The 23,322-nt window shown below is 48.0% G+C and overlaps 7 protein-coding genes, besides 2 other annotated features; 4 read left to right on the forward strand and 3 right to left on the reverse strand.

Annotated features, from left to right (window-relative positions):
- Positions 1-850: 850 nt before the first annotated feature.
- On the forward strand, positions 851-2,145 carry FFUJ_05072 (peptidase M20 domain-containing family protein; the record flags this gene model as incomplete). XM_023571566.1 has 2 exons in its annotated part: positions 851-1,913; positions 1,958-2,145. The coding sequence occupies 2 exons, from the start codon at positions 851-853 to the stop codon at positions 2,143-2,145; spliced, it is 1,251 nt and encodes a 416-aa protein (XP_023425851.1).
- Positions 2,146-2,228: 83 nt separating this feature from the next.
- Positions 2,229-3,395, reverse strand: FFUJ_05071 (probable cig2 protein (putative GDP-GTP exchange factor); the record flags this gene model as incomplete). The annotated part of the gene is made up of 1 exon (XM_023571567.1): positions 2,229-3,395. The coding sequence occupies one exon, from the start codon at positions 3,393-3,395 to the stop codon at positions 2,229-2,231; it is 1,167 nt and encodes a 388-aa protein (XP_023425852.1).
- Positions 3,396-3,777: 382 nt separating this feature from the next.
- On the forward strand, positions 3,778-8,445 carry FFUJ_05070 (related to TRS130 TRAPP subunit of 130 kDa involved in targeting and fusion of ER to golgi transport vesicles; the record flags this gene model as incomplete). XM_023571568.1 has 3 exons in its annotated part: positions 3,778-3,811; positions 3,899-6,687; positions 6,733-8,445. 3 exons carry the CDS (start codon positions 3,778-3,780, stop codon positions 8,443-8,445), a joined length of 4,536 nt encoding a protein of 1,511 aa, XP_023425853.1.
- A 256-nt stretch (positions 8,446-8,701) lies between these two features.
- Positions 8,702-8,773, reverse strand: a tRNA (tRNA-Thr).
- A 4,552-nt stretch (positions 8,774-13,325) lies between these two features.
- FFUJ_05069 (related to bZIP transcription factor) lies at positions 13,326-13,849 on the reverse strand (the record flags this gene model as incomplete). XM_023571569.1 has 2 exons in its annotated part: positions 13,326-13,494; positions 13,548-13,849. 2 exons carry the CDS (start codon positions 13,847-13,849, stop codon positions 13,326-13,328), a joined length of 471 nt encoding a protein of 156 aa, XP_023425854.1.
- Positions 13,850-20,006: 6,157 nt separating this feature from the next.
- FFUJ_05068 (uncharacterized protein) lies at positions 20,007-20,375 on the forward strand (the record flags this gene model as incomplete). Its single annotated transcript, XM_023571570.1, has 1 exon — positions 20,007-20,375. The coding sequence occupies one exon, from the start codon at positions 20,007-20,009 to the stop codon at positions 20,373-20,375; it is 369 nt and encodes a 122-aa protein (XP_023425855.1).
- A 688-nt stretch (positions 20,376-21,063) lies between these two features.
- FFUJ_05067 (related to O-methyltransferase) lies at positions 21,064-21,854 on the forward strand (the record flags this gene model as incomplete). XM_023571571.1 has 2 exons in its annotated part: positions 21,064-21,604; positions 21,652-21,854. 2 exons carry the CDS (start codon positions 21,064-21,066, stop codon positions 21,852-21,854), a joined length of 744 nt encoding a protein of 247 aa, XP_023425856.1.
- A 148-nt stretch (positions 21,855-22,002) lies between these two features.
- Positions 22,003-22,560, reverse strand: FFUJ_05066 (uncharacterized protein; the record flags this gene model as incomplete). XM_023571572.1 has 2 exons in its annotated part: positions 22,003-22,169; positions 22,215-22,560. The coding sequence occupies 2 exons, from the start codon at positions 22,558-22,560 to the stop codon at positions 22,003-22,005; spliced, it is 513 nt and encodes a 170-aa protein (XP_023425857.1).
- A 677-nt stretch (positions 22,561-23,237) lies between these two features.
- Positions 23,238-23,309, reverse strand: a tRNA (tRNA-Gln).
- Between the last annotated feature and the right edge of the window lie 13 nt (positions 23,310-23,322).

Genomic DNA, 23,322 nt, shown 5'->3' on the forward strand with positions numbered 1-23,322 from the left:
AGCTTATCTCCAACATCGTGGAACTAGTCGGCTCTGATCGGAAGGACGAGCCGACATGACGGTCCGTGGCCCGATATTTCTTGCGTAACAGCTTGTGCAATATGGTACAGCGTGATCGCGTAGAGTGCAGCATTTCACTGCTAATCTCTTGACACTCGAGCCAAGCAAAGCGTGCGAAGGAACAGGCAGAGGAGGAGAGTCGTGATTTTGACCCAAAGCCGTTCAGATAGAGGCCAAGAGTAATCGATAAAAAGGATGGAATAATCAAGCCATAGGAATACCAGTGCCATGAAACATACTTGGTCTGACAAGTCTTCACATAAGTTCAAAACCAGTATGGTATGTTGAGGTATAGGTTAGGTCCCAGTGTCGATACGTTGTCTCCCAGCTTACCAGTATGAACAAACCAAGCAACACTCATATGCCGACTACAGCCGAGGAATACGAGAGTACTGCGTTGTGCATAGAACGAACTCGAATGAAGAGCTGTTCAAGGAAACATTGCAGTATTACTGCGACAGTTTGTTCACTGTGGGGTAACCCAGCAGTTTTCATCTGTTTATATACGGGTTTTGCTATTCGCCGATCGATCTATAGACCTTCCGAATAGAGGTATTCCCTGTCCGGCAATCACTATATCATGCCACTGTCGGGTCCTCTCCAAAAGAACATCCTATCTCGTCCTTATCTCACCAGGCCATCCAGGTACCCCAGACAACCCGACATCGGCCACTTGCGTCATTCCGCCCTTCTCCACCAATATCCGAGCTCAATTGAACCAAGCTCTCTTCAATTCCCCAACCTCCACCCCAAAACTTTAAGCTACACAAACCCGTTTTGTTTCCCCACGATGCGCGTCGCAACAGTCGCCAGTTTTCTGGCCTCGGCCTCTTTGGCCATTGCATTCGATTGGCAGCAGGTTCTTGGAGATTATGACCAAAAGCCTTCCTCCGACGCCATTGCTAGTAACGACGATGCACCTTCGTACCGATCCGAGCTACTGAGCTTGCACAAGTCTCTTATTGAGACATCCTCGGTTTCTGGAACTGAACATGATGTGGGAGTTTGGCTTGAGGGATATCTTGAGAAGAAGGGATATACTACTTCGCGTCAGGAAGTTGAGCCTTTTGATAATACGCCGGAAGGAAAGCCAAGGTTCAATGTGCTGGCTTGGCGACAGGACGGAAAGAAGGCTTTCGATCCCAAGGTCTGTGTGAGCAGCCACATTGATGTCGTTCCGCCGCATATCCCATATGGAATTGATGATGGCGAGGTTACAAAGGAGACCATGATCACCGGCCGAGGCAGTGTGGACGCCAAGGGTAGCGTTGCTGCTCAAATCACTGCAGTTGAGAACCTCATCGAGCACGGAAAGATCGATCCCCATAAGCTCGTCCTGCTATTCGTTGTCGGCGAGGAGGTCAAGGGCGACGGTATGCGCCGTTTCAGCGAAGCCATTGAGACCAAGGAGCTTCCATACAGTCTCGACGCTGTCATATTTGGAGAGCCTACTGAGCTCAAGCTTGCCTGCGGACACAAGGGCATGCTGGGTTGCGACGTTACCACAAAGGGCTTCCCCGGCCACAGTGGTTACCCATGGCTCGGCAAGTCAGCCAACGAGCTGATGATTCGAGCCTTCGCTAAAGTGCTCGATACCGATCTTGGTAGCAGCGAGCTGTTTGGTAACACCACTGTCAACATTGGTCGATTCAATGGTGGCGTGGCCGCTAATGTTATTCCTGAGGAGGCCAAGGTTGGACTGGCTGTGCGAGTCGCGAGCGGAAAGCAGGCTGATGGACATGTCATCGTTCATGACAAGATCCAAGCCATTTTTGACGAGGTTGACGAGGATGCTTTCATCTTCGACTGCACCCACGGGTATGGACCTGTGGAAGCAAACTGCGATGTCGATGGTACGTACACCGAATTCTTTTGGGAGCGTCTCTAATAGGTCCAGGCTTTGAGAAAATCACCGTCAACTACGGAACCGACATTCCCAACCTCAAGGGTGACCACACGAGGTACCTCTACGGCCCAGGAAACATTCTTGTTGCACATGGCGCGAGGGAGAACTTGACCGTTGCTGATCTTGAAACTGCCGTTGAAGGATACCAAAAGCTGATTCTTCATGCGTTGAAGCAATAAATAGAAACCCAATTTTCCGCTGCTCTAGTCTAATGTTGGATATGATAGCCCGCTCAAATGAAATACGACATCGTAAAGCTGGTTCATGCACCAGTGATCTTGGCCCAGCGCTCAGGCAGGATCTTGCTGAAGTCAAAGTTGCCATCAGGTCCCTTCTCAATGGCGCCCTTCTCTGTGACCACGGCATCGATGAGCTCGGCGGGAGTGACATCGAAGGCAGGGTTCCACACATTGATTCGCTGATCAGCGGTGGCAACACGGACCTTGCTGCTCTCATCGACGGTTCCATCGGGCTTGATCACAGCGCCTGTGACCTGCGTGAGCTCCTCCTTCTTTCTCTCTTCAATCTTGATACCATCACCAGTCTCAGTCTCGAGGTCAATGCTGGTTGTAGGAGCAGCGACAATGAACTTGATTCCGTGGTGTTTGGCCAGAACAGCGAGTTGGTAGGTACCAATCTTGTTAGCCGTGTCACCATTGCGAACGACACGGTCAGCACCAACGATGACAGCGGCAATGTTCTTTTCTTGCTTGCGGTTGCGGAAGAGTGAAGCAGCCATGGAGTCAGTAATGAGCGTGCTGGGGATGTTCTCGAAGACAAGCTCAAAAGCAGTGAGTCTGCTTCCTTGGTTGTAAGGCCGAGTCTCTGTGCAGAAGGCATGCTGGAGAAGGTCCTTGGATTGAAGAGTTCGAATTATTCCCAGTGCAGTGCCGTGGCCAGATGTAGCAAGGGATCCAGTGTTGCAGTGTGTGAGGACCGAGATCTTCTTGTCAGGAGAAGCACCAGCCTGAGCTCGCAGCCACTCAGCTCCATGATCACCAATGGAGAGGTTGGTCTGGAGATCCTTCTCAAAGATCTTCTCAGCCTCTTCTATGAAAGCCGTGATAACCTGCTCCTTGGTAGCAGTGCTTCCAACCGCTCTTATTGTGGACTTGAGCTGGTTAATAGCGTTGGTCAAGTCGACAGCTGTAGGCCGGCTTTCCTTGAGATAGTCGAGAGCTTCTTCGATTTGAGAGATGGTATCTTCTGCGCTTGAAGCTGTGATACTTCCATTGTGAAGTTCAACAGCCAGACCAAGGGCTGCTACGATGGCAATGGCTGGGGCACCTCGTACTCGCATAGTTGCGATGCTGTCGAAGGCCTCTGTTCGGTTGGAGACATCGTCGTAGTGAAATTCGTGAGGGAGACGGAGTTGATCGAGAACCTGGAGTTGGCCCCGAGTGTACTTGACAGCCTTGAGAGAAGACATGATGAAAGACAGTTTGAGTTAAACCGGGTTGAAAATGAGAGAAAACGAACAAGTTTAACACGCTTATTAGTCTCAATTCCTTGACAAAATGTTGCCCCTCCAAGATTCTGCCGCCACCCCGCCGTCAAAATGAAAATAGCGTCATAGCACCCAACCAATAACATAGCGCACGTGCTCTCACCGCCCGGGACCGGACAAATACCGCTTCCGGCGCATGAAGATGAGCTAAGGGAGGTACCTCTACGTCAACAGGGGTCTCCCATCGTTATCCACTGGAGCTCGTTTGGGACAGCTTTAGCGGTTAAACACCATCTCGATTGAGATACCTTGACTGTTTACTTGGACAAACAGCAATGACAAGTGCGCATTCGAGCTGTTTGCCATGGAACAGCCATTCTCGACGTCAAAAGTGACTGGTGAGTCTTGAGCTTCTATGGCGTTTATTCCCCTGCAAACCTTAAGCCTCCCTTGAGTTGTCCGCTAACACGACACCTTGTCGCAAGTCGAGTACTTCGATCCTCACGATGTCTACAAACTCCTCGCCCCTGGATTGATTCCCCGCTTACCGCTGCGAAATTTGAACTGGCAATCTCATGCTGGACCTCTACGATCTATCGACACGCTTCACGTTGAGCTTCTTAAGGGGGATGACCCCGGATCAGCTTCTTCTCCTCATACCCTTCGACGATCAGGGAGCACGCTCGATGATGGCTTTCAGCAGCAAAACTTTGGTGGCCAGGCGTCTTCCGGTGACCAGATAGACACGCAGTCTTTGCCTTCGAGAGCCATTGGGAGCCAACGACGACATCAAATTCCTGGTCTGCGACGGACACCGTATCTTAAGGTGCTACTGGTGAGATGCGACGACAATGAAACATACAAAACCTCCGTGCGTGCCGAAATACGAGAATGGATTAAGACCCAGATACCTTCATCAAGCAACCCAAAACGAAATAGCAAACAAGAGAAGCACGATGCGTTCGATTACTTGATTCTACACGTGGTACTCCCCAATACGGTAGCGTCGACGCAACCGAGAACCAGCTCTCGTTCGCAGGACAATTCAGAGAAGTCAGGCCCGCGATGGCGTACTGGTTCAACACCTCTTTTCGAGAAGCTCCGTACCGACTTTTCTGGCCTTGGAAAAACGGCGCCAGACCGAGTTGCACAGATCAGAATTGGAATCAATGATCTTCCGTACGATCAGCTGCCGAGAGTGGTACCTGCAGTGCCAACGGGATATTCTGAAGATGAGCATGATGCTGAAAACGCTTGGGCGGAGCTCATTTCCAAGTTCAAGAGTCTCATTCTCACCTCATTCGACTTGCGCGTGACACAGTACGAAGAGGATATCAAAGAGAAAGACGGTCAACGAAGTTTACCGGGGTGGAACTTTTGTACCTTTTTCATCCTTAAAGAAGGTTTGGCAAGAGGTTTTGAGAGTGTTGGTCTAGTAGAGGACGCCTTGGTGGGATATGATGAGCTGAGTGTTGGGCTTGACTCTGTTGTGAACGAGCAAGCTGATGAAGGTTCGCCAACGAGACACGGAGGTGCAATGCTCAGCTACACCGAAGATCTCAAGGAGATTGTCAAGACCGCTCTCGCCAAAGCACCAGGTGGAAACACAGAAGATGAAGAGGCTGTGGATCTTCAGTCGAATGAGACTATCAAGGAGCAATTTGATGAGATACCCATCAGTGTTACGAAGAAGGCTTATAGAGACAAGATTCTTGCCAACGATGTCTCTGTGTTTGACTTTCGTTGCTACATATTTGCACGGCAAATGGCACTGCTCTTGAGACTTGGAAATGCCTGGTCATCACGAGATGACCTGTTGGACAAGCTGAAGGAGCAACAAGACTCTGTCTTGCATGGAGTCGCACCTCTAGCACCTCCACCAAAGCATACTGAGGAGGCGGAAAATCTTGCAAGTCTGGGTGAGATATGTCGAAGGACTCTGCAGTTCATCCCGGCAGTATCGCAGATTATGCGACGAGACATTTTGACTGCCGTGGCATCTGACAAATCTGACGAGGACGACTCTCCTATCGATCCCAATTTGTCTGAGGTTATTGACAATGTGGTTGCATCATTCGCATTCTCAGTTGCTCAACAGATCCTCGCGCAAACAGCATCAAAATCTCTCCCTATTCCTCCCTCAACTCTTGCTCCTCCTCAAAGTCAGGAGCAAAAGTCCTCCATCCCTGAACCCAAGACTATGATGCATCCTGCCCGAACTACATCCCTTCATGTTTCAACGGGTCCAGCACCTGGGACTCGTCCCCCATTAAGCCCAGGTGTGTTCCCAGGCCCGGGCATGCCAAAGATCAACAATGATCAGGAATCACAATTTCTCAAGGCGGGTCTTGAAGATCTCGCCGCTAGACGCGCCGAGCTTTATTTGCTGTCACGAAGCATTCTTGATGGCTTGGGTAGAAAGCGAGGGTGGAGTGATGGCTGGAAAGAGGCGCCCATTATTGCAGAAGCTGAGGCAGACTTTGAGGAAATCAGTCTGGATGATCAACCCGCCGCAAGTGGTGCTTCGGAGGAAATCCCCCCATTAGACGCTGGTGTCAACAACAATCTCCTTCAGACGGCTATTGACAACCCAGGGAACTTTTATCGTCTGTATGAAATTCTCACAGATAAGGCGCTTCGACACTATACTGTTGCAAACCATGATCACGCGGTGCAAGCAAGCATGGCAGATCTTGCTGTGCTCAACTTTTATCTCAAGGAGTATAGCACTGCTTCTTCCTACTTTTACCGAGCAACGCCATTCTTCGGCGAGAGTGGTTGGACCTCACTCGAGCTGTCTATGCTTGTCATGTATCTCCACTGTCTTCGGGAGATGAAGTCAAAGGATGACTATGTGCGAGTTGCTCTCAAGCTACTGACCAAGTCTTGTGCGGCTGAAAAGGAGAGGTTAGAACAACGCTCGAAGAGAGTATCGAGGGTTGGAAAGCCCGAACCTGTGGATGCAATGTCTATGAAGGGTGTTGTGGGTAACTTGTTTGACCTGGCTTCGTCGTTATCTTCACAAGTCAAGGTGCACCTGTCCAACTTCTTTACAAATATCGAACTTGCAGGTGCTCCCGAGTATTTTGATAAAGAGGATAAATGCTCCTTGACTATCAACCTATGGTGTTTGTTGCCAGACGAAATCAAGTTGGATGGGATAGATGTGCGAGCCACAGCTTCTGAGCCGGGACCTACTAAGGAGCTGCTTTTCTCAAGAAAGGGAGACATCGTTCTGCAGCCTGGCCAGAATAGCATCACAGTTGAATGCGCAGTAAGTTTTTTGAACTAAACTAAAAGACTATGCTAACAACTCCAGTCTGTCATTCCTGGAAAATACAAGATAGATCATCTTGGACTCTTCTCGAGCAACCTCTTCCTTCACTTTGAACGCGACATCAACCAGCCGCCTCCACAAACTACTGATATCTTCAAGCATCCCGAAGTCGTCATCTTCCACCGAGATGGTGCTCTTGATGTGCAACTTGTTGCAACAAGGCATACCTCCCTAGACAAGAACAACACCTTGGACTTCACTCTGAATCCAGGCTGGAACTCAATCAAGAGTTGCGAGATCCGTCTCAGGCCCACTACTGGTGGCCTGCGGATGTTAACTCTTGAAGCCCAGATTATTGACTCAGATGTCGAGTTTGCCAAGAAGCCCGAGGCGGGTGGTATCATCTACTTCAACGAAATCCCGGCTGAGTCAAGCGTCACTCTACGATTCCCTTACTCGGTTGAGCATGATATTGCAGATGTGTCCGCTAAAGCCGACGTCGCGTATACGCTTGAGTCGGGCCAAAAGTACACATTTGCTAAGTCGATGATCATTCCCATCTCTTTGGCTTTGGGTGTCAACGTGCAAGATGTCTTCAAGCATAACGCGCTTTACTCTCGGTTTAATGTGTCTACAGCGAGCCACAGCCCTCTACGCCTGTATAAGAGTGAACTGATGCCCTCAGATTTGTTCGAATCTGAGTTTGGCGTTCCTCCTGCCGATACAACTATGGTGTTCTCGAAACAACCGGCGACATTGCTTTACCGCATCAAGAGGAAGACCAATGTCAGGTCGAGTAAACGAGCCGCGAGAACTATGTACTTGAAACTCTACTACAACATTCTCCAAACGGAGATCGAGGAGGCGCTTGTCAAGTCCATCTTTGATGCTCTGAATGATCCTTCCTTGGCATCATTCTCGAAACTTATCACGTCGCTGATTGTGAGAGAAGCCAAGACCTTGCAACCCATTGACCTCGAGCGAGCTGCACTTCTTGGCGCAGTGCCCACTGCCTTTCTGGCTGACGTTCCTTGGGACAAGTACTTTGCTGGCATTGGAAGGGTACCAGGAACGCAAGTGGATGCAACAGAGAAGATCTCGAGTGTTATCAGGGAATGGCAAGCTTCCAATCCTCAGATTCAAATATCAGCAGCGCAGCCTGATAACCCTTGCACACTTCTCATCCCAGTTGAGATACCCTCACTACCTATCCTACATACTGCAGATATTGAGCTGCAGACCCCAGTAACGGAATTAATGGATCAGAAACCTGGTGCTGTCCCAACTGTGGCTGTTAACCAGATGCTCCCAGCTACACTGCATCTTAGGTGGACGCAGATCTGGGACACTGAGATGCAGCACAAGAAGGATACAGAGTACAGTTATGAAGTCGCTGCCCCAGGAGATACATGGCTTCTCGGTGGCCGTCGAAAAGGTCACTTTGTGATTCCAGGTTCAAATAAGGACCCTCTATCCTCAACATCGGATACAGAAGCTGAGATTCCGCTCATCATGATTCCCCTTCGGGAAGGGTGGCTACCATATCCTGGTATTGAGATCCGAGAGATCAAAGATGGAGTTGAGAATCAGACTCAGACGTGTGAAGTTGACTTTAGAAACTTGGGAGAATCGATACGAGCTGTGGGTGAGAGGAAGGGTGTGACGGTTAGCTTAGATGCAAGCGGACCTGGAGGAGGACCGTTGGTGTTGGAGAGTGAAGAGCCCAAGAGGGAAAGGGGAAGGATAGTTGCTTAGATATAGGTGTATAATAATGAGTGTCATTTCGAATTGGAATCATATCAGCGTTGTCTTACTGCATACAGCTACACCCATCAAGTGAACAGTTACCAAAAGGAGAAATCACAAATAAGGGCCAGCCAATGACAGCCAAGCGGCCAACCCCAGGTTCTATCTAGCTCTAATTCTACAACCAGGCAAAAGACACGGTACATCAATATCTTGAGGGTGCAAAAACAGAGGATTCAACTGTCTCAGACAGCTGGGGTAACGATGCCCCGTACTGGAATCGAACCAGTGATCTTCGCATTACGAGTGCGACGCCTTACCACTTGGCCAACGGGGCCGGGGCGTGTCGTCCTCTTATTGGCAAGGTCGCTTAGTTTTGGTGTTTATATTCGCGATGGGAGAGATTGGATGTTCTTGAGAGCATTGGGATTTTGGGAGATGCGGTGTTGAGGGAAGGGCTGGTCTTGGGTGTGAGGCGAGGAGGTTGAGAGATGAGGTGGTCATACGTGGATGTGTTGGCTTGGTGACAGGAAGTGGAAAGACTGTTACTTGGTGAGTTTAGATAGAGGTTGTAAGTTCTTTCGTGCGTATGGGAAAGCCTGCTGCGTCGCTTGATTACTGGCCGCTATTGTCTAAGAATTGCATATTTGACTAGTGAAAATGGGAGAGAACCTTGGAAGTTTGAGTGAGAAAAAATTAATGCTGAAACGATAATGATGTGAGGAATTATTATTCATGTTTTTGTTTTGATGATTGGTAGAGAAAACCCGATGTTGTAGGACGAAAGTTTTTCTCATCTGCCAGTGGCTGCCACGGCTTTGCCACTCACTTACAAGTCATGTTCCTGCATAACATGACTTTCTAGCGCTACTCCCTCTACTGCAATCTAATGTTTGCTCCTCTATTCGTATTTTACTTTTAATTTCTGCTTCTGGGCCTGATGTTCGGACAGATTATTAAAGTAGAATAAGTCTGGGACGCTCTCTGATTCCAGAACGCCTCGATGTCGAGTGACCTGGGCGTCAACGGTGCACTTGGATTTGACCTAGGATTGGAGCAGCAACTACAACAGCTGCGGGAGACGGGTTGTAGTTGAGAGGAAGACCGTATTCGAGAAGTCTGAGGATACACTCCTTGCACGGGAAGCAGACGCCGTTAGCAGTACTTGGTCCTCATCCTCAGAGTCACCCGACTCGTCTCTCCCTTCGAATCTCTGTATCTGGGAGGTCTTTGCTAGGTCATTGATCTGAACGAGCCAAGCACTTGCAAGAGGTGTATCAAAATAGAGACAGAACACCAATGACTTTATCGAGAAAGTTTCTTTTCCTGGTGTCATTCGAGCCGCTAATTTTGCTTGAATCCAATCGTCCATCGCAGACCATGTCATAGTAAAACACTGGCACATAACGATAAGAACTTTCATACCGAGTATATCAGGCGTATAAGCGTCGGTATCATATATGGCAGTCAGTCCATCGACAGACCCCTAAGAACGCTATTACGATAAGAATCCCAGCGCGTTTTAAGTCTCCTAGAGTCTTGCATCTCTGGGACTTCTGATGGAGTGTAAGAAGGGAAGGACTGTCAGCCACACAATGGCAAATGGAGCATTTATATGTCTCAGCGTCTCTGTTGTTTATGTTATAGACCTTGTGTTGAGTGTTGACGTGTTCTCGGTTTTCGGCGCTCTATTGAAGGCGGCTGGCATTCTTCCTTTTTCTTGTATACTCTGCTCGAAGACCTTCGACCTCCAGTAGTTGTTCAAGCGTCAAGTCGCATTCATCCTTCACAAACTCGTTCCAAGAGCCATTTCACTGTCTCGTCAATCCTTTGTTTCTCGTCCTTTATCTTTTAGAAAGAAATTACTTCTTCCCATTTCGTTTCGCCTGGGACACACTTGATGCATCACACAAGCGCTGTGAGTGTTGGCGAACGATGCTGCTGCTTCTGCTGTTATTGTTGTTGCTGAAAAGGAGCCCCAAACTCTCTCGCTGATGATACTGAAGAATTTGAATCATAGATCGCTCGTCCATGGGTTTCTTTTTAGACTTAAAATTAGCATCATTTCTGTGCTTCGATCTCCTATCTAACAAAACGCACCAGAAGAACCCGAGATATAGTTACTCAAGACTTTTAGCACCGAGAGGGACGGTTCCTGAATTTCTACGTCTAGATTTATAGGGCATTCCGTTTGTTATTGGCTGTAAAGGCGGTATCTCGGGCTTCTGCATACCAAGATCTGATTGCTTATAGAGTCCTGACATAGGGTTTGTAGTGTATAATGTGAATAGCATCTGATTTTGTGCACATATATAGAAGAACTATGTACCTGCACCGTCCTCATCATCTGGCGAGAATAAAAGAGACCGTCCTTGGCATGTTAGATCTATCCATGAGATCATGTCCTGTCTTCCCATGGCTTATAGTAGTGCTCATTCCGGATCATGAATTTTATAGTGGTAGCAAATGACTTTGGCCGTTTTGGAATGGTCCTCTCATGGTTTATATCAGGACATACCATATATAAGTCATCATGAAACACTTTCCAAGTACGTACACTGCTCAAAAGACAGTATCATTTCGACATAGAACCATCAAAATCCATCAAACTACATCAAGATCTATTAGGCCCCTGTTCCGTATCAGACTCATCACCGAAGGATCATAGACCACCATGGTCATTGTCAATTAAACGCTTGAGAAGGCCAACACAGCAAATGGTGCCTCTATCACTGGGCTCTGAAGCCTGCTATCGATCAACTCATGGTTTAAGAATGGATTGAGCACGATGCACAGAATGATTCGAGCCGCTTTTTGGATGATATGTGATGCCATGGATGCTGGATGGCGAATTAAACCCAGTTTACATGTATTAACGAAAGCAACTTTGTCACTTCTGTAGGGTTATTTATTGCAAATGGCATGGAGTTTAGGGGAAGTGACGCTGGTATTGCACCTGATAGGTTATTGTTTGCCCTCTGTCTCAGGGCATAAGATCTGTGTAGAGTCGTCTTCAGGCGGAGTGGAGGAACCCAACGCATAAAATAGATGATAGATTTAGATTTTATTTTATTTTCTTACTCATTATAGAGCTAGTGAATGTGTATACGCGAGTTACATCCCAGATCTACTGTCGCTTTAGTTTATGTATACAGACATCATCTGGAGTTGTCTCTAAGTGAACGAATATTTCGTTTCTGGCAGTGGCTGGGGTATCATCCGATATCCGACTACTAGTCATAGATAAAACGGGATTAGATCAATACGAAATGCCTTATGGCCCGTATTTATCGGATAACAGGATGTTCATTCGTTTATAGCCTATGGTGAACAATCGATTAGGCTTGCTAGGCTTGTAAGTTGCCTTAAGTAAACTGTAGCACAATTGCGAAACATGCAAGCAAGGGGAAATCTATCACAATCCGTATGGCTGTAGCTAGTGGTCTAGACCACTGTCAGCAACATAGTCTTGAGACATACGTAGTTCGCCGAATCATCTAGCGCGATATAGCTTTGAGCTAAACTCCCCAGCTGATCAATATGATAGCTACATTAGTCCATCTACCTGCTTTTCAGCTGTCATACAATATCGTATATTGATTCCATTCTTGCCACTGGCTAAGCAAGGGAACTAGTCTAGGTCTATCTGAGACAAATGCCGTCAATATTCGGTCCCGCCACCACTCCCCTCACCGATACAATCCGGCTGCACAATCCCCTGTCCCTTCACCTCCTCTAACACCATCATGCAAAGAACTTTGTCCTCGCACCGATAAAACTCATCGTTCACCGGTGAAACCGACCAACCCCATGGCCGGCAATGGCGTCAAACTTTTTATCATCAGCAGCCACCGAAACGCAGAAGCAAAAATTCCAGAAGAACTCTCTTCTCCACATCCGGAAACAACACGGCAACTAATGGAAAAATTCTAGATGCACCAAGCAACGGGTGGGTAACCGTACAAGTACTCCGTAAAAAACCCCGAGTCAGGTTCGGGCCCTCCCCAGCGTGGAGACTGCGTTGGTGATGGGATCCATGGATGCACTAATGTATCAAGGGACATACCCGGTCTATCCATCTTGCAGGTTCGCAGAATATCATTGTATGAACGGGGTTAGTCCAGTTGAAGCTGAGTCCAATGGTGGAGATGTAATTATCACAAGAGATCAAATCGGAATGTTTGCTGAAATATCGATTTTATTGGCTCCTCTCGACTCACGGCATTGCATTGGTATCATTCTGCAAACGCAAAGACACTTCACTCAAGAACAATGATGATACTCTTTTTACGAACCTCACTCCGTGCCCCCTGGCAGATAGATGTCAGTAACCCATATCCGTCACTCCACTCTGAGCTTCTCTCCATAGAAGCTGCAATAATCAAGCCGTATAGCAATACCATAGTACAATACAAAAACACCAGACATTCATCCTAGTCCTTGTATGCTGCAATCTCAAAACGCCAAACCAATGCGCAAACAAAGGGGACAGTAACCCCCGACAAGACGTAGCGCAATGCAGGTGATGCAATATCATGCAAAACCGAGAAATCCAAAGCTCCAGTATGCTCCCACCGTGCGATGATCCATCCATCATGAGGGATCGATCCCAACTGCTCCCGGTTTCATAATGCGTTAATGTACAGTGAAATGCAAAAGTAATGTTTTGTCCTCCGCCCTAAAAGGTAGAGTTCAAGAAACTGCGCTGTCAAGGCGCGGGTATCATGCCCACTGGGCCCTAAAAAGTCGCGAATCCCAAGTATAATGTCGAATGTTTCTAAAGTGTTGGCGTAGATGCAGATGCAGTCTCACCTAGCCCGTCGAATCGGTGTATGGTGGTTATGAATAGAAGGTTGAGACATTGCATTGTCTCGTGTCTTGAGGTAGGCTCATTTCTTGCGTTGGCTACTCGTCGCTGTGATCTTGCTAGTGCTCATCAAGTCGCCAATATACTTTTGCAAAAACTTGTTATTGTTATCAAGCTTGTCATGTTCTTCGCGAACGGCTTCGATGCGGTTGAAGATTGTGAGAAGAGAGTCCTGTAATGCCTTGGCGTGTCTGTGAAAGTCAGCGATAGCTCTGAGCGAATTGTTCAATTGTCAAATCCTTACCTTCTCATTTCTTCGCGCGCAGCCTTTCCAATCCTATCGAGATCCTCGCTCGTTCTCCTGGGGCTCATTGCCCTGACGTCATCTGGGCCAAAGTCGGGCTCGAGAGGGCCAACTGCTGAACTGTCGCGAGGGACAACTAGAGGGCCGCTGCTTTTCCGTTGAGGTAGGCTGGGTCGAATAGGCACAGGCTGGTGAATAATGGGTTCGTTATTGTCTTCAGGGCTCGATGATGTGGAGGAATCTGATCGTGCGATTGCATGAGGATGCTCTACAGGAGCATTTGGGAGTTCGTTGACTGCCATTATGATATAGTGTGGTATGTGGGTGAAGTGGTGGTTGTCGCTGGGTTCAAATAACTCGCAATAAGTCGTAACTTGTCGCACAGAATATACGAGGTTATTGCGACATCCACAATCGTGTGACGACACAGATAATGGTAATTAAGAGGCACCAAAAGTCAAGCTGAATAGCTGACTCAATGGGTGGATGGTATGTCGGTGTAGGTGTTCCAAGAGTCGCGTGAACTCGTCGTCGAGGGGAGTTGTGGAGAGGGGCAAGTCGAGACCAAATAGTTCCACGTGGTTTAAAGGTCTCGAAGTCCGAGCATGTACGCTTGCGAGGTAACGATTCCGGATCCACTAAGGGTGTGATGAGGCTGGATTGTGTTCTAGAGGGCGTTTAGAAGGGCGGAGACGGCACGCGGAGAGGCCGATGAAACTAGCCGCAAATGAACTCGAAACTTGATCGCGATTGAAATCGTGGCTTCGGTAGCGGTAGATAAGATTCGCAAACGCTTGTGTTTGAAGATATCGTGGGTTTGGTGGCTTCAGTTGTGGATTGTAATGTCGAAACGGGAGGAATGGGTGTGATTGAGTGAGGGTGTTATAGTTTAGTCGTCGGAGCTGAAGATGCTGGCGGCAGGTGGCGGTCAGAGAATACTAGCCTGCGTTTGCTCAAGAATCGAAGCAGGTGGTGGAAAGATTTTGTTGAATTGCGGAGGAGGAAGACCCTGCAAAAAGCGAGCGCGAATGTCAGCAGATGAAAAGAACGAAGAGTCAGAATTGGGATTGTTTGATGGCAGGGGCAGCATGCGAAAATAAAAGGCAACTGCAATGTAATAGAGAGCAGCAACGTCACATTCAAGGATAAATGCAGGTGCATGGGAGTGGGTGAACAAGAGGGGATGGGATAACTAACAGCAACAGATTGGAAGATGAATAATAATCAAGTCGTGATAGAATAATGATAACTGATAAAAAGAAAGAGATAAAAAGAAGACCAACCAAATAGTTAAAACGTTAAAAGTTAAATTGAAAGAATATGACGAATAAGTCAGAATGACCAATCCCGGCAGTGGCAATATATTCCAAGGCGCAAACAATCATGAAAATCCAGGAGGCAATAGTTTCGGCCAACGGTTGCGGACAAGGCAGAAGCAGGAAGGACCCTTCTTTTGAAAAGGCAACGGCGAGCGACGGCAATGGCAAGACAGGGCAGGGCAGGGCAGGTTAGGTCGGGTTCGGAGTGGAAGTGGCAGGTGGCAGGTGCTAAGTGGCAGGAAGGAAGAACCCGGCCAGCAGAAAAAGAAGGAGCGAACCCAGAACAGAAAAGGAAGAGACAAAAGAGGGGAAGGGGATGGACGAAATGGGGACGGGAATGTTAAAGTGGATTTCTCGTCAATTTGATAATTTCGCTGGAGCTCAAGCTGAGGGTCATCGCTACTTCACTAAGGAAAGGTAGGCGTCAGGATATTTTTCTAGTTCTCTCTACTGTATGTACGGCGACAGTACCTACAGTGTGCCACGTGGGGGGGGGGGGGGGGGGGTTTCGCAGACACGAGGAGCAGGTACCACTTAATGCTCCGTAAGGCCAGGAAAACCGGCAGTCGAATAATAATGGGCTCTGCTCCGTAGAAGAATGAAAAAGACACAACAGGCAGGCAGCTACAGTATCATCGTGTCCTCATGGAGCAAGAAAACACCAGACCTTAATATAGGGTGTCAAAATAAACTCAGTAAAATACATCCTAAATTTATACAAATTTACCTAAGTCTTTTTGTCATCTAGGATTAAGGTCCTGAGTTTTCTTTCCTCCTCTAGCGTGTCTCCCAAGGATGAGGATGGGAGAAGACCCTTGGAAAGATACAATGGACTTTGGGGGGCCAAATGAGGAAAGTGACGACAGAACGGGAGTCATGAGACTTGAGATCGACGCCCCTCGGTACGGCAAAGACCACCCTGGGACAAGTGTTTTATCGCGTTAAAATATATGGGATTCTACTTATGCAGGCATCTGTCATCGGGTATCCTGACCCAGGCATACAATGTCGCGGTCCAGCAGGAAACAGCATCCTTGGATTGGATGACAGCGGCACCAGCGTTCTTCCACGCGAGTCGACAGCCCCCAAATGGAAGGAAGCTTATGGAAGCTCACCTCACTGGCCCTGCCATCTACTAGGTGCAGGACTGGCAGAGGGTACGTATTTCCTCCACAGAAAGACTGACCTCATGCCGCATCCAATATTGAGATGTTCATTTTCAACACCATAGGCTTTGCAATTCGCGAACGTCGTTATTTAACGAAATCAAGAAAAACCCCTCACCATGAGTATTACCGTGCGTGCTCCTTACTCATATAACCACTTTCACAATGTCAATCAAATCACCCTGCCTAATTTGAAAAACAAACAAGCCCCCCCGCCCCTAGGTAGGCCAAGAGTTTAGACGACCACAGGGAAACGACCCGAGCCTCAGAACCCACAAGGCCAAGCCTCCTCGTGAGAAGGCCTGACAGAACTTGGCCGATCAGCACTCAGTCGTGACGCAATTGTTGGCCCTTGCAGACCACGGTTGAGGCCCGCTTCTAGAGGCTGAATCCCTGCAATAGACGCTGAGTGCCTATCAACTAACCAGCCTCGGTGGGTTTCAGAGGGTTCGGAGGACTTTCAACGGAGAGGCGACCTTCTAAGATTCAGAGCATGTCCACTATGACAGCCGTTGCTGGGCTCACAAGAGCACGGCCGGCTGTCTTCTCTGACAGCGAATAAACTTTTCAACTCTTTCTTCTTGTTTGTTGGAGATCGACGGTTTTTCTCTTCGCGCCAACCATTCCATCTTTGATACAGCATCGTGATTGGGTTTGGGCTGGCCGTTTTCTGTTGTGTTGGACCCCCCAAGTGCCCACCGAGACTCACCAAAAAGATGCTGTTGCAGGTTGAACACAACTGCGACAGAATTTCTAATACAGACCAACTATTATAATACAGTGTTGACCACTGTCTATTCGTTGGACCGATCCTTGAGCGGTGTCGGTCAGGGCACCGAGTTCGGTACTGATTTGCAACTCTTGTGACTTGACCTGCAAATCTTTGTCTGAATTGTCACTCGAAGGAACCCTTCTGGTACATCGCTCAAAGATCATTGCCGGTCAACGACTTAGCTGATCGCCTTGCAACTCCTGCCAAACCCAACAAGTTGGAATGACAAGGAAGAAAAGCGGCCAAGGATATTTTCGAGTATCAAATTGGCTGTGCCTGGACTTACACCGCACGCTCGGGTTCTACAACCCTCTTGGCTGTGATTTCAGCCTCTTTTTTTATCCTGCGGTTCATCGGTGCTTTACAGCTTTGGCTTGCATATCAGTTTGATCTCTCCCGCAGTGCGTTAAGCCATCAATCTGCGTCTCTCATCCCTTTTGCTCACTGGTTATGGGGTTACATTTCTCTCCGCCCTCGGAAACACAAGGCGCCATCCAGCAGCAAGGGTCCAGGTACCCCTTCCACTAGTCTGATGTCATGGATCTGCATTCCGCCGCGTCAACTTCCCTACAATGTCCCTAGTATCAGGTCTTGCAGGCTCAAGGGCGAAACATGACCAATATCACAGCACAGTATTCTCGAAAGATCAACGGTCAACGAAACGGTCACCGTCTTTCGAAACCTCCAATCACTCATTTTCCAGGAACGCACAGTCCAAGACGGTCACCTTTGCCGCAAGTTTTTCGCGCCCCTCTGATAATGATCATCAGCTCTTTGACTAGGTCCGCAAATCGCAATCTTCTCGTCATTCTTCGCACTATCCAGCGTCTACACAAGGGTGTTGGTGTTGTTTTGGAAGAAACGTGGAAGAAAAGTGGTCCACGGTTGTAACCGACTGACAGCGATAGGATATTTCATCCTGGACCATCTCCTGTCGTTTAGGCAGAACGTTGTTCTCGCCTGGATGTTCCCCGTGACAAGGGTTTAGTGATATGCCGGACCTGTCAGAAGTGAAGTCATCGTGAGAGGTCTCCCGAGCCAAGAACTTGAAGCAACAGCGATACGCTCAATGTCACAACACCTTCTAGTCTTGAGAGTGGTCTCATTTTCATAAGATCACATTGGTTTCTCTTTTTTTCCTCAACGTCATCTTGCCCCAAGCTTTCGCCTGCGAGCTGACTGACTATCTCTCGGAGACACTTATTCGGCCGAGCGGTTGTTTTATAGGGGTCCCTATATCGCTACCGATAAAAATGGGTGCATGGGGGTCAAACCTGTCAAGGTCGTGTTTAGCCCGTCCGTTGGGCAGCGATTCGGTTGTCAAGCTCGCGAGCCTCAATGGTAAGTGACAGGTAGGATTATTCGTTTCGTTCCCCTCCAAACCCTCTTTTTCTCTTCAAATGTGCTCAATGAGGATGTTCACGATGATTCGGAGAAAAAAAATAAAAACGCCGATGACCCAACAACTTGTGGTTCCTCAGCACAGATTACAGTTTGAGGTTGTCGGTGTCATTGAAACATGTTTTCAGTGGACGAAAGTTCTTTGATCAACATCCTGCGTGCCTCTGACTTTGCACTCAACTGATGCCGATCCTCTTCTTTTCGTTCGCTGTTTGTCCCACAACTTGGAGTTCATCTCGGAAATCCTTCTCCATTTCTGTCAAAAGGTCCACCCATGGTCGGCTCTTGGCAATCCCGCCCCGCTCACACTCCTTGGCCCCATCCCCGTGAGAAGAGAGCGTCAATCTAGCGGTGGACGATAGGTCCTCGAGGGGAGAAGCAGTCACTGTCACTGTGACAGAGATGCAGACCAGTGTGGTGAGCCTTGTCTCAGCCCCGGAGCTGAAGCTCAGTCTGATCGGGTGGCTGACGCCGGTTATCTTGGTTCCCGCCGATGGGTTTCACCAATTGAACTTTCACCAATGCCACAATGCCAATGATTTGCACTCATCATTGTTGCGTTTTCAGTCTCGGCCAATGCCCCTTTGACGATGCAACGTTTATCAGTCGTTGGCCGACGTGGACATCAACTGATGATCTTAACACAGAGCATAACGCCCTCGACACCCCTTGACTTGATATGCACACTTTGACAAGTACCCCGCTCTGCCCCAGTACTGGTACTACAATTGACTAGAAACACCAACCAGATGTTTGTGAACTGTAGACAGCATTATCGGCATCCAAGAATTCGGATACATTTTTCAGGAACTATGAATCATTGGAAGCAGTGTCTCAAATTCTCGTGATGATGCTGTACGACCATATCGATGAGCATCTCTCTTCTTTTTACGAGCTTTGGCTGTTGTGTAACACCCTCCCCGCTCCTCCGGCATCATGAGTGACAATCTCTTGCGATGTTATGCGTCCTGCCGTCTGACTTAGTTCGTCAAGTGACTCTGAGCCGTCGGATCGGCGGGCTGCGTTTACAGTTGAACTCTACCGACGCAAGGCGATCTCAAGGACGTGTTTGAGACTGAGAGAAATGCCTCTAGCATTTTCGAGCTGTCACCATGTCTGATTAGCCGTGTTATATCCCTTGACACTAGCCAACGTCTGCCACGACATGAAACAACTCATACTAAACATGGGTTTTGGCAGCCGCCCCCATATATCGATTGGTATTCGTCAATATCCATCACTTCAGATGCAACTCAATATCGAGCTTTAGTTTCCCCATGACCTCTTTGAGCTTGATGCAAGAGTCCTAGTGGGCGTTTGAAGTCACCAATACCTCGTGAGTGCAGATCTTAATCCTGCATATCTCACCGTGATTCTTATCAATTCTGCGCATAGCCTTTGGCAACGGTAGGAGTCTGCTTGATTGTGCATTTTTAGCTCAAACGGTTGCATCCAAGCGGATACACTCTGCCTGGGTAAGCTGCAGGCTGCTTTCACGGGGTCAGCAACGTTCCCGTCACAAATGCCTTGGGATATGTCGAAGCAACTTGTCTGTCTTGAAGAGCCAAGCTACGATGGTTATTCCGATTGCCCTTTTCCAAGGCTGTATGGAGTCTTGCTCTCTTTGGCAGGAGGTTTAGACAATAACGTTGCTGCATTTGTCATGGTCAGCTTACCAATGATATCATTGTGTTCTCGTTATTCATGGCAATGGCTATGTTTCTAGAGGATTTAAGGCTGTGCCGGTCGATGCTGAGCCCAAGTGTGACCGTATCGATTATCTGTCTGTATTTCATTCGCAATGGAGCAGTTTGAATTTCACCCCGCTACCACATCTTTCAATCGTGCTTGGTCGACTATCGAATCAGGCGTCGATGAACTAGTCCTCAACGAGGACTCGCAGACAGGCAGACGTACAACATTACAGCGATGGCAGCCTGGCGCCCGCAATCAGCAGGACATTTTCATCCACGACTACGTTGAAGAGATTTTCATGGTCGAGGGTGATTTGTACGACCAGAATCTGCAGCAGGGTTGGAAGAAGGGCGCGTATGCGTACCGAAAGCCCGGGATGCGGCATGGTCCTTTCAAGAGCGAAGGCGGATGTTTGATGTTTATTGTCTGTATCCCCGTGGATGCGAATGGTAAAGAGGCTGGTGATAGAGTCTGACGGGTAACTGCATTATTCCCGTTGAAGTTTTCGTATCCTGCAACTCAAAAGGTGTCTGCTGTGCCTTGCATGCGGATGATTTCCGTGAATCAATATGGGGTCGAAATGGGATCGGAAATGAGGGCGTTTAAGGCCGGGGCCGAAGTTCGGGATTGGTTCTCGGTCTTGACGAGACTACACAGATTACTCCTGCAAAGACAGTCAATCTGATGCTTTAACGGAATGCAATTCGTGACAGCAAAGTCTCACGCGTGTGTATATATGTGCACAATATATGGTGCTGAATCTTATATCTGTTTACAGGCTCTTGGTGTGGATCGTAGGCAAACCAAGCGGAACGTATGTGGCATGTACAAAGTGACAGGGTCTCATGATCTTCTGGCCTGAAAGTTTACACAATGGATCTGTCTGATCCATATAATCATACCAATCTTTCACATTTGAACGGTTAGTAGACAGGGAACAGATATTATGGCATGTCTAGAAGGCATGCAATGTTAGTCCGAGAGTTCGGTCATGATATGTCGGCCTCGGTGATATCAGCTCAACACTAACATCTCTCCCGATCTGAATTACCGTGTTCAGCTCGTAAATAGATCTTTCTGACTCATATTTCATGTATATAAAATAAGAGAATCCTTCTGACTTCAAAACATTATCACAGTCTTCATCACCAACTTCCATCACCATGGCACCATCACCAACAGCCCTGCAAGCTCTAGAGGCAAGTCCCCGCGTGCACGACCTCCTCACCCGGCTTCACGCCGAATCAGAAGCTCAAGAGAAGACCATCTCTCAAACCTGGTTCTACTTCAAATATCTCTTCGGCTTCTACCTCACCGGCAAAACATGGTCTACTTCCGCAGACGCCCACATGAGCGATAAATTCGTCGCTTTAGAGCAAGATAAATGCCAATTCGTGTATCTTCTCGCCCGCAGTATCAACGCGAAGAACATCGTTGAGGCGGGAACTAGTTTTGGTGTTTCGACGATGTATCTTGCTCTGGCGGTGGGACAGAATGTCAATGCTATGAGAGCGAGGGGTGAGAAAGTTACGGGGAAGGTTGTTGGTACGGAATGGGAGAGAAGTAAGGCTGATAGGGCGAGAAAACATTGGAGTAAAGCCGGTGAAGAAGTCGAGCCGTGGATTGAACTGAGGGAGGGAGATTTGAGAGAAACTCTTTCGGAGGTGGGTATGCCTGAGGAGATTGATATGCTGCTCCTCGACAGTAAGTCCCAAGAGCTTTAATTTTGAAGAGATGCTAATGTTGAACAGCTTGGATACCAATGGCTCTTCCAGCTCTAGAGATCATCAAGCCTCGTCTGAAGCGAGGAGCTATCATTCTGGCTGATAACACAAAGATGGCTAAGGCGCTGTATAAGGAGTTTTTGGACTATATTCATGATCCGAAGAATGGGTTCAAGACTACTACCATGGCTTATAGTGGTGGACTTGAGATGATTGTGTATCTACCTTAATACGGGTCTAGAGATAATGTTGATTTGTGGCTGGAGTTGAGATGAAGGTTAGAAGTTGAGGTCTAAAAGCTATAAAGAGTTTATCTGATACAAGCGCTTTAAATGCACTCAAGACGTATAAGAGATTCAGAAACGTGTGGTCCTCCCATTATAGTGAAAAGTTGAGGCGAGATGCCAGTCTCCAGGTATACCAAAGATGAGACCCTAAACCAATCAAGTTCAAATGAATACACATAGCATGCGAAGTCGTAAATCTCTTCTTGATAACCGCCATCGTAGAACTCGGCCCGTCCGCCGTCTTCCCTTCCAGCGTCCCTATCTCATCAGCTTATATCCCACAGAAGCAACGAAGTAACTTACCCTGCTCAACACGATCCAGCATCAACTGTCTCGTCCTCGGTCCAAATACCATAAGGTTAAGCACCGAGACGAATCCTGATATCGCAAAGGGTATCCAATCGCTCTTGTGCTCGACAAGTGAGAGAGCACCGTATGGAGGGAGTGTTATGGCTGTGAGGAAGAGGAGGAGAGCTTGGCCTTGGAAGAAAATAGGGAAGAGGTTCTTTTGCAAATTGATGTAGGGAGTGCGCGGGAGGTGTTTGAAAGTGACTTTTGTGATGATGAAGGTTTGGTAGAGTTGAGAGCCGAGAAGGGTTGAAAAGGAGAGGAGGTGGACTGGTGCGAGGAGTGCTGTTACAATGGCCATTTTGTCATAGAATGATTTGCTTCAGCGATTTTGATTTATTGATGGTTGAATATTAATGTGGAATATAATTTGGAGCTGGTGTGGGACGTTTCTTATACTTGAGGTTGAAGTGCCGTAGATTGGTGTAAGTTAGATCCGAAGGTATTCGGAAGTTAAGCATACGTCTGAGAAGCGGCGTCATAAAGAGTAGCATTCGTAATCGGCCAACATTGATTTGAGCTTGTAGATACTGCAACAAAAACCCATAAATATCTTTTCAATCAAGCCATGTCTCTTCCATATTGTTGTGGTACAGAAACAGGCAGCGATCTTGATCAAATCAATGTGAAGCATACGAGACATTTATGATTAGCTCTGTTCATAACGCATTACAGCAACTTCATTTTTCCATAAATACATAGTTTCACACTCTACGGACTATACCGTGAGCCTATTATAGTAGTCTACCTAGTCCTCCAGCCCCGGATATCCCATGACCGTCAACGCCGACTTAACCCGGGGCCGGACATCAAGACCCACTCCAACATCCGGCCCCGTTCGGCAGCAGAAGATTTGTTCGGATTCATGGCTAGGTGAGACAAAAGAATAAGCATCCATCACGTCATACGGCACATAGGCGAGGTGAAATGACTATGAGAACCTGTTTCACTTACAGACGTCAGGCGGCACAAAAAGAAAGGTCTCGGAGGGAGTCGAACCCTCGCTGGCGGAATCAGAATCCGCAGTCATAACCGTTAGACCACGAAACCTGAGCACATGGCG

Source organism: Fusarium fujikuroi, chromosome FFUJ_chr02 (genome assembly GCF_900079805.1).
Source record: "Fusarium fujikuroi IMI 58289 draft genome, chromosome FFUJ_chr02".
NCBI classification, from domain to species: Eukaryota; Fungi; Ascomycota; class Sordariomycetes; order Hypocreales; family Nectriaceae; genus Fusarium; species Fusarium fujikuroi.